This window comes from Diadema antillarum, unplaced genomic scaffold (genome assembly GCF_040938485.1).
Source record: "Diadema antillarum isolate AM-2024a unplaced genomic scaffold, OU_Dant_1.0 seq00000096_RagTag, whole genome shotgun sequence".
Taxonomy (NCBI): Eukaryota; Metazoa; Echinodermata; class Echinoidea; order Diadematoida; family Diadematidae; genus Diadema; species Diadema antillarum.
This window is the reverse complement of record NW_027271185.1, coordinates 731,365-741,765: the sequence shown is the minus strand read 5'-3', so window position 1 is coordinate 741,765 and position 10,401 is coordinate 731,365. Positions and strand designations below refer to the sequence as shown.

At 38.9% G+C, this 10,401-nt stretch overlaps 1 protein-coding gene across 1 annotated transcript; it reads right to left on the bottom strand.

Moving 5' to 3' along the window:
- Nucleotides 1–953: 953 nt before the first annotated feature.
- LOC139726678 (uncharacterized) lies at nt 954–9,861 on the bottom strand. Its single transcript, XM_071637665.1, has 6 exons — nt 9,721–9,861; nt 4,716–4,880; nt 3,476–3,558; nt 2,736–2,839; nt 1,430–1,485; nt 954–1,082 (listed from the first exon to the last, which is right to left on the bottom strand). Exons 1-6 carry the CDS (start codon nt 9,859–9,861, stop codon nt 954–956), a joined length of 678 nt encoding a protein of 225 aa, XP_071493766.1.
- Nucleotides 9,862–10,401: the final 540 nt, after the last annotated feature.

Below are 10,401 nucleotides of genomic sequence, written 5' to 3'. Positions count from 1 at the left end.
CGGACGAGGTGAAAGGATTAAAAAGTCAGCATTCCCATTTTTCTCCCCCCCCCTCCCCCCTCCCCCATCCCCAAGTTTGAATAACTCTGACGCGTCAAAGTTTTTGTGATAAGATGCAATAAGAATATCATGAGCTGGCTTTCTTCCTATGAGCAAACGGCGTGGTGATAATGCTTACATCATTGTGCTGACATTATATCGCTCTGCTCCCAATTAGAACCCCAGACGCAACTAGAAGGTAAGGCAACCTATCCGCCTCTTACTCGAGAAGATATTACTCACGAAACTAATCTGAAAAGAAGACAGTTTTTTGTTTCTCTCGTTTCGTGGTACACGGGAGGGGGGGGGGGGGGAGGTGCTAGGTGAATACATTATATCATCTGGCTTTATGTAGTAAATGTGTTCTCTCCGGAAAACCGATAAATCGCCAGTCAAATAGATTAATGATAATAATATATCATAAAGAAATAGACTTGTCACTACACAAGATTAAACTCATCGTTGTTTCTGAAGGGGTATTCGGGCATTTCCTCAATGAGCTCTGCCCATCTTAGTCAAGACAAAATGTACGTGTTCCATGCGCCATGTGATCAAAGGCAAAGCAAAACTATTAAATACAGTGAAAACGTTGATAACTGTACAAGGTGCAATTGCAAGAACTGCAGCAAGAGTGGAAAGAAAAAAGGCAAATTGAAGCATTGTTTCGAAATGACCGATCGTCCAATGACAGTTGATACGTCATCCCTATAAAATAAAGACATGGAGAATGATGGCCAACACTTCGATGCTTGCAGGCTGGGGGAAATGGGCGTCAATGGAAACGTTTTTGATCTCTATCGCGTGTTGATGTTCCATGTCGGCCAACCGCTCCAGATGGATGAGCAATTCACTGTGTCTGACGAGCACCCCCGGACGAGAGTGGTTGCGTCCTTTGGTTGCGATACGTCCCTGTGTCATATCAGCGATGATTTGGACCGCACCAATCTGGAATCGTGAAACACGTCGTCCTCAGAGAGGAGAGGGATTGTGCCTCCTAAGGCCCCTCCCACTCTTAGAATCGACCGGTCGAGGTCGATCACACACTGCCCCATAACAAAACAAACAGGGAGGGAATCAAACACTTATACATCAACGTTTCATTTCATAGCAAAACTGATTATCACTGCTGAAGTGAACAAGCTCAACTGAGATTACGCATATTCTTACTGCAAAATTGTCAATTCTTTTCCTGAACCTATATAATATTCAAATTGCGAACACATTGGCACTTGCGCTTCCCCAGATATTATGTTGTCATGCATGGCATAAAAAAAAATAATAATACACTGTAGTTTGCTTTTCCTCTTTCTTTTATTCTTCACTTTACGTTAAAACAAAGACAAAAAGAGAACGAGAAGAAAATGGTATTTCTGGTCAAGTATATACTTACCCGACATTTTCGCAAGACATCCATTCCTATGACTGGCAAACCTTTTCCATCACCTGCTGCTGGAAAGACATAAAAAACACAAAAATCAACTCAGTCTATCCTCTCCACACCCCATCAACTCCCAGGTGATGTCTCATGCTGTATCTTTTTATCAGAAGTTTTGACGTTCATTGATTTGTCATGTAAATGGCAGAATACCTTTTTTTAATCCTTTCAAATGAGTTGCCAACCTTCGGTCATGTATATTATGAGGGATGTTTTGGCTGTACAATTATCTTAAACCTCTTCATTGCTAAATTTATAACTGATCCATCAATTTACGACTCGCTTTATTTTTCTGTACCAAACTAGAGATCTTTCGGTGTTTCTGATTTTGTACAGGAGCTCCATCTAATCTTTCTCCAGTATAACATAAAATTCAGCAATGCCAATTTGCCGAGGGCAAGAAAATCATTCAATTCTGCAGCGAAATTACCCCCATGGGATTCGGTGAGTTTAATGGCATTCAATTTATTCATATCAACTCGGTCTTAAATATGAAAGGACGGTGAGGTCAGATTTATAGAGCATTATATACAGTCATGATCACCGACGCTCAAATTATCCTGCTTTGTTTTTAAGCCACAGTCTGACTGCACATCTTTGTTTGTATGAAATCAAGGGGTATGTACTGACATCGTCTGACTGCTTAATCAAGCAATGCCATGTCCTGTGCTTGCAATTTTAATGTACTTCCCATAGTAAACGCTGTCGGTACACTGTAAAAACATCGGTGTTAGATTTAACACCATGGGTGTTAAATCTAACACCGATCAAGTTTCAATAGAGTAGACCACACCCACAGGTGTAGAAAATGTATTGTGATGGTGTTAAAAAGTGTTCACCTGGCACTTCATGGTGTTAATTTGACACTGTGGCTGGTGATATTTTTGACACTGGGCTAGAGTTATTTCAATGGCACCGCATGGTATTGATTTGATATTGGTGGTGTTAATTTTAATGGTATAACACCCGTCCAGCTTCAATAGGAGACCACACCAACTGGTGTTACTGTGGTGTAAATGTGTTTACACAGTTTTTTTTTTCAAAAATCAAGTACTTTATCGTCTTGTTGAAGTTCAAAATTAACAAGAAGTGCAGTAACTAAGAAACTATTCAAAAAAAAAAAAATTATATTTTGAAATGCACCCGGAGGTTTTAATCTAACACCATAAATGAGCACCGGAAATTTAACACCAGCTCGGTGTTTCATATTTAACACCGGACTTTTTTCAGTGTATTTTTTCAGTCCTGTCATTCTTCTTACCTTCGTCGGCGAGAATTTCAAACGGCGTCTGAAGCAGCATCGTACCGAGGCGCAGCGCGGCTGTCTGGCGGCCGTTATCTCTGGCTTGGGCGGAGCGAGAGACGCTGCAGTAATCAAGGGCAAGAATACGAACATGTCATTTTCTCCTTTTCAACTTAGAATTACATATATACTGTATATGTATATACTTTTATGTTGTAAAGTGTTTATAGGACTGCTTGAATGGGATCGGTTATGTGAATGTTGAAAGTTAGATTCCAACCTAGATAGATTCCAACTTTCTCATACTTAAAGGGATGGCATAGTTTTAGTTGAGATGGGGATTCAGGTTTTAACTTATTGTGGGATAATCAGAAACCGCTTTCCGAGTACATGAGTATTGTGAGCATACGATTCTAAGAATCTAAGAAATCTTAGCATCTTGAAATGGCTGACATATCCGAAAATAAAGAGGTCCTAATAAAAGGTTATTAAGATCACTTTAATTGTTTTGCTTGGGGGGGGGATATCCCACCCACTTTAAAACCAAATTCCACCTATTATAATCGTTTGCTGTTTAACTTTATAAGAGGTTTCTAATTATCTCGTGAAAAGTTAAAACCTGAATTCCCATCTCAAACCAAAACTATACCATCCTTCTAATGAAGAGAAATTTTCTACTTGCTTATCTAGTATGCACGAATCGTTTATGTAGCCTAAAGATGATATCAAAATTTATGCAAGGAAGCCAAATGCTGTACCCATGAAGTTTGGCGGTTTCTGTTGGAACTCCAGAACGGGAGGCAGCTGTACTCAGCTGTGCAAACGTGTCCATGTCGTTTAGCTGGGCAAGAATGAAAACAAATAAACAAACAAACTCAAAGAAAAGAGTGAAATTGCATTTTCTAGCTCATCAATGCAGATACAGCAGAATAATATTGCAAACAGTTATTTGTATATTTGCAGAGCCAGGGTTTATTTTCCGGTAGAGTTTGTAAACGTCCATTGGCCATTTCGTTTCCATGAATTTCACTTTTGTCAATATTACCACATTAGGCCCACGCTTGAAATTTGCCACCATTTTCACAGCTGATTAAAACAAAATTCAGACAACGTTGATTTTAATGAGAAATCAGAAACTAACTTGATTTCCGTTCAAAACCTGAAAATTCAAAGTCATCATTCCCTTGTGCACGAATTTCAAGCCTACATTGTATGACTGAATTGCAATTGAAAGTTTACTCTCGAAAAGCTTATGAACCAAACTGTTAACTGCTTTTTCAACGGCTCCAACGTGCTCAAAATCCGCTAGCTTATTTTTATCTAAACTTTAAATCTGACCCTTCTGATGAAATTAATATTGATGGCCCGCTTTCTTAACATTTATAGGCTTTTGAAAATTGGTTTATTAGCTAAATGGACATAAGATATCGTAAATGATTGGAAAGTTTAGAATCAAGACAATGAGCAGACTATAAGACTTTACTTAAGTCGATGTTCTGAAACTTTATCAGCAATTTATATGTGGCAGACTTTACAATAGTGGTGACGTTGGCTTGATCAATAGGACCATGTATGTTTGCAACTTTATAAATTAATGTGTTTTTATCATGACTTTCAGCATACAACATAGAATACAGTGGTTTGGGATTTTTTTTTTTTTTTGAAGGGGCGGGGGGTTCTTTTCCATAAGATTTCCAAAAGCTCTCTCTCAAGATGCGGTCAGCCAGTTTGATTTAATTTATTGTTACTGGGAATCCTAACCGTAAACATCAAAATAGGCCTATCTATATCCATTTTGTTCCTCTTGAGGTGAATGTTATACCGTGACGTAAATGCCATCAAACGTTCATTACTGAAGTGTCATTAAGCCATCAATTTTGCCATGGAATTCGTTGACCTGCTAGTGTACGGTTTGTCAAAAGCAATTGATTCCCTGGACCTGCAGGGAGTTATTTCTTACCATTATTTTTTTTTTTTTTTGCTTATTAAGTTGCTTACCGAGCACCTAATGTATATACCGCCCTCTACGGCGCCGCTCTGCTCGAAGTGATGCTCTGCCGCTCTGCGCTGCTGCTCGATGTCTGTTGATGACTTCCGTCGGGCGGGCTCCCCGGGGACTTCCAGACGTTGCACTTGTCGCTGTTTGACGATGGCATGTGGTTGCTGGGGAAGAAGAAGGTCAAGTCCTATGTAGTCAGGTTTTCTTGGTTCACGAAAAATTGATTAAATTGCTACAAGACTACCGGCTTAAGGCAATCTACTATTCCCGCTAGAAGTTGAAGTGTGCCGTATTTTCAAGATTCATCGTGTTTGCAAGGGTTCAATCAATACGAAAGATCCGCTTCTTTCTGGAGGTGGGGACGATCAAACCAGCGGAGTTTCGCCACCCAGAGCTCCGTCAGGTGTTTGGACTTTGAGCAAAAGCTTTAAGCTTTGCATCCGAACGAACGCTATCAGCCAAATTCAATCATCAGTGGGCGAAAGAAAACAACAATACAAACCAAATGGTGTCAATTATCATATTCAACGCGAAAATAAGACAACTTTTTCATAAGAAAATTTATTACAATTTGTTCTCCTTCTCATAAAGTGAATGAAGGTTTATCTTTATCTTCAAGATTGAATCAACTACTCTAATAATTGTCATCATAGCTATTATTAATCATAGTCACTGGAACTGCTATTATCATTCTTATAGACCTAATCATCTACAGTATTTTCCTTGATATACTTTATATTAACTGGATATTTATGATATAACAAGTATGTATGAGTGTTTCTTATTAGGTGTGACTATAGTGTGTGTAGATTATGTGTGTAGACATTGTTTCGATTCTGAGTCAGCGTGCATCGTCTTTAATCTGGCATGATTATAAGACACACCATAACTCTTTTACATTAAAAGTGTGTACGTCTGACTCAGTAATCTGTATACGATCTGGAATTCGTACGACAAGCCTATATACGTTCATTTACCACACTCTGCGGGCAACAGGCGAAAATTCTTACATTTTGTGGTTACCATGGCAACCATGGTTGGCCCTACTGATGGTCAGCTTATGTAAACATCCATCGTCTCATCTCAACCGCCCTCTGCAAATCTAAAGATAACCCTTATGCATAATGTAAAGAAACAAACAACACTCGGACGATAAAGGCAGTATGAACGTTTCCAATAATCAAGGGTCATTGTACGTTTAGTGTGAGCGTACTCTGTTCATAAATATCCACATTGGTTGTTTGTTGAGGCTTTTTTTTTACCCTTTTCAAATCTCGGTGTATATGGAAAAGCGCATTATGTTACTTGAGTGGCGAGCGAGATCGTTGAACTGACTGGTCGCCATGGTGACCATTGCATCTTGACAACCGTCCATTATTCCGTCACGATTCATTGTGGGCTCAAGAGACCATCTGGCAAAAGATTTTGCCCGCTTTTTCTCTTTCTTCATTGCCTTGTGTTTGTCCATTCCTCCACGAGGAAACGTGAGTCGTCGCCATCTTCTTGGTCAAACATAATACGGGCAAGCACCGTTTCTGGCTCACACCAACGCAGAAACCTCAGGAAAAAAAACACTTTAAACCTTCCTCTTCAAATAGAATACTAATAAGAATTAAATCAAGATTCAACGCAGACGATTTTATACGAAAGAAACAATTCCAGGGCGTTTATAATCGTCATCTGTTCTATCCGTGCTTGGTTGTCGATGATATCCAAAATCAAAATACATGTTTTCCCATTTGCCTATGTTGCAAGATAGATAGAGTGTTAGATGGATAGATAGATAGATAGATAGATAGATAGATAGATAGATAGATAGATAGAGAGAGAGAGAAAGAGATAGATGGATGGATAGATAGATAGATAGATAGATAGACAGACAGAGAGAGAGGAGAGAGAGAGAAAGAGAGAGCGAGATTTTAATATATTTTAGAAGTGATTTGTCCATTCTTGGACGGGCTAGTTAAATAGACAATGTGCTACACGACGAAAATCAACGATGAATGGCGTGTATCATACCTATACTAATATTTTACCAACGCTCTAGTTGTTAGACATATTATAATAGTTGCACAGACTAGGCACTACAGGCTAATGTGATACACGAGTACCTGTTCAGGAGAAACCACGATATTTCTGCCTTTTTCTTGTAGTCGTTGTCTTTTATTATCATGAGGTACACCCCTATATTGAATGCCTTTCATGTATTCTTCATAACAGCTCATCTGGAGTGCCCTTATATGGGATTTTCCTGACAGTAATAAAAGATTGGAGCGGACAGTTTCATAGCATTCCATGCGTTAACTCGTGTGTGATATTTGGAGACGAAGCTCCTTCAAGGTAAGCTACCAACAATTTCTGCTATCTTTCATTTTTTTTTTTTGGTATATTACTCTCGCTATGTTTAATGTCGCTTCTAATTTTGAGACCATAAAAGTGTCCGCTGCAGTTGATAACTGGATTTAAGTCTTCACGCCCTATAGACACCATGATGCTGTTGTTTGGTGCTAAAACTCACCGTTATAATTTTACCATTCATTGTCAATGTTTCATAATTGACAGTGTAGATTCTCCGTTATTTAGTCCCGTTAATGTTCATAGTTGACTATATGTATTCATTTACAATTGCTCTTGTATGTATGATCAAATAGATAATATTGAAAATAATGATAGCATGAATGACAAATCAGCAATAATAACTGAAATAACAATAATTGTTTGTGCAGATTTTTGGAAGTCGTTTTATTGAAAAAAATTGCAGCTGATTCTGAAAGTGGCAGCATGTTTTGGAAAATTACCGTTTTTGGTTCTCTTTCGAAATCGGCATTTTCTTACATACTGGTAGATTCTGTGCAGATTTAGTGAATTGCCCCATTCCCATCTACTCCTTCTCCAAAGTAAAATATATATCCAGTGAAAATACAGAGGTGTCTATATTTGATGAAAAGATGAAGATATTTGAAGGAAAAAAAAATCAATTATTATGAGATAAAATAGAAACCACGACGAGTCCTGCTTAAGGATTCTGAACAGCACTCCAGTATAGGAACAGTCCTGCGAAATCTGACACTTAACTCATTCGTTAAGGTGAGATGTGGGTTCGGTGCTTGTGAAATATTCATGGCGCGAACCCGATAGTAGGTTTCCGAAAGCGCATTTTAATCGAAGTGTTCATGAGCGCACTCAAACGGGAAAAAGGGAGAAAAAAAAACCCACAAGTGCATCTGTTCTCTCTCTCCCTCTCTCCCTCTCTCCCCTCTCTGCCTCCCTTTCCATCTCTCCCCTCCTCCCCCCCCCTCTCTCTCTCTCTCTCTCTCTCGCTATTTCTCTCCCTTTTCTTGATTTTGTTTGTTGAAGAGTTTCATCCCTCTGTGGTCTATCACGCCTGAGATGTTATAAATTTTAAATTCTTTCGGCAAAACGAGATGTTCACATTCAATCACTCATCTTATCATGAATAATTCATTCCAGCAAGTCGAACTGTTCTGGTGTCTTTGCGACATTGTTATGCACATGAATAAAAAAACCCTCTAAATTCATCCAGCGTTCCTTTGTCGACTTTACATGAACCTTATAGTGGACTTGAGACAGGATTGAGTTGTAGATATATCTTACTCACTTATGTAGCCGCAAAGAAACAAGTAACGCACTTAAATCATTTCATTTCATTTCATTTCATTTCATTTCATTTCATTTCATTTCATTTCATTCATTTTCATTTTCAATAAAGAATATGAGACAGAGTACAAAACATGTCATGCCAAGAAAATCATTATCAGCTAACAACGAAAGGCTTTAAATCCAATCTAAATAGCTGTGCTACAATTTTCGAGGGCCTATAAGTAATACAAGCTGCAGGCTCTCCCACTTTGGTGGGTATGATAACTACTTATTTACTATTTGTTGCAAATGTATATGTCATTAGAATATACGTTTCAATTATATTTAAACGTAAAAAAACCAAAATGTATTGTATCGTAATAATCAATGTAATACAGTGATTGGTGGGTGTTTTCTTTTCAGCACAAAGTGGAAATAAATCCAAATCAATCAATCAATCAATACATGAAGTGCCTTGACTTGCGGTAACCGGTGCTGCCCTTAAATTCGAACCAGGTATACCTCGAGGATGAGGGTCGGTACATGGCCCTATAATCACTGAGCCACTACGTCGCTTGAATAAGTTATAAGTGAATGAAATGTTTGTATGTCACTTCACTCTGTGAGGGTTTGCCATGTCATCTCGGAGGCTGTCAGTCGGAAAACCAGGGGCGGATCTAGCTTTTTATAAAGGGGGGGGGGGGGGGTTGGGGCGGTGTGCGAGGGAGCGAGGGGGGGGAGGGTGTGGGAGGGGGGTGTCCCCCCTCCCACAGTAGGGAGAATTTTTGAAAATCTGTGTGTGAAAATGGCGTTTTCTTGCATCTAAAACACCACTATTTTTGGTATAGAGGTCATTGCCAAATTAAAAATTACAAGTTAAAAAAAAGATAAGATTAAAAAAAGAAATGGTCCCCGGATTTTTTTTTTTTTTTGGGGGAGGGGGGGGGAGGGGGGGGGGGGTTGCTACGGCCACTTTAGTCGCGCAAGCCTTCTTCAATTATATTTGATCATTCCTCTTTGAGTTTTGTTTTCCGTTATTGGCATTTGAGGCTGACTAACTGACTAATGAGATGAAGAATGATATGTTGGTTTTTTTTGTTTTGTTTTGTTTTGTTTTGTTTTTTGCTTTTTAAATTCGGTGGAAAAAAATGTATGGAGATGATACCATCACCTGTTTAATTACCAGAATATGTGATAGCGACTAGTATATATCTGGTACATGAAAACGTCGGCGCTCCGTATGACTTTCTAACTTTGTTTCTGTCTGATTTCATTGAAACGGTTACTGCTTTTATGTGAACTACTCGATCTGGGGGAGTATGGGGGAGAGGGGAGGTCTCTCTCAAAAAAAAATTGGTGGCTTCAGTTGCAATTGCATTTAAACTCTTATACCCTAAAACTCACCGCTTCCTTACTGGTTCCGAGTCTCATTTCGATGGGAAGCAGGTCTGTGGAGCTTTTTGTGGTGAGCTGGGGGACGCCGTCCCTGGAGTTGGCCCGCTTGCGCCCCATGGGCTGCAGGGGCGGCACCGTTAGCGCTTCCATCTTGGAGTCTTCTCGCCAGGGTGTGTGCGGACAAACCAGGTTAAGATGATGGGGAATCTGCCGTCTGGTCCCCTGGACTCGAAGCGAACTATCTGATGAAAAATTAAAGCATGAAATCCAAGAAGAGGATAAAAGAGCATAATAATATAGACTTGCATCATAATACCATATGAAGAGTTTGTTCGCAAAAACCGATAAGTCCATATTGGCCAAATGGAGATATTTGCGATTAAAGGTCAAGAAAAATAAAGAGAATAATAAGAAAAATTTTACTTCTTTTGACCATAACTTCAAAAATGTACCTTTATATGTAGTGACCAATTATCATTTAAAAGGTATGATTTTGTACTTTATGACAAAGACCGTACTTCAAAATCTTCAAAAATGGACATATCGGTTTTTGCAAACAAACTCTTCATATGTAATACGATGCTACAGTGTGCTCACATTATACGAGTACGGTTATGACGAAATTGTCATTACAATGAAATCAACATTCAGGTCCAAAAATTATCATCTATACAATCATTATACTATTCA

What these genes read in the sequence shown, in the direction of transcription:
- LOC139726678 (XM_071637665.1), bottom strand. Translation starts at nt 9,861, where the DNA reads ATGGAAGCGCTAACGGTGCCGCCCCTGCAGCCCATGGGGCGCAAGCGG. An exon ending in TCGGAACCAGTAAGGAAGCG is followed by an intron (nt 4,881 to 9,720) that starts GTGAGTTTTAGG and finishes CTTCTTCCCCAG; the next exon opens with CAACCACATGCCATCGTCAA. An exon ending in GAAACCGCCAAACTTCATGG is followed by an intron (nt 2,840 to 3,475) that starts GTACAGCATTTG and finishes TGATTACTGCAG; the next exon opens with CGTCTCTCGCTCCGCCCAAG.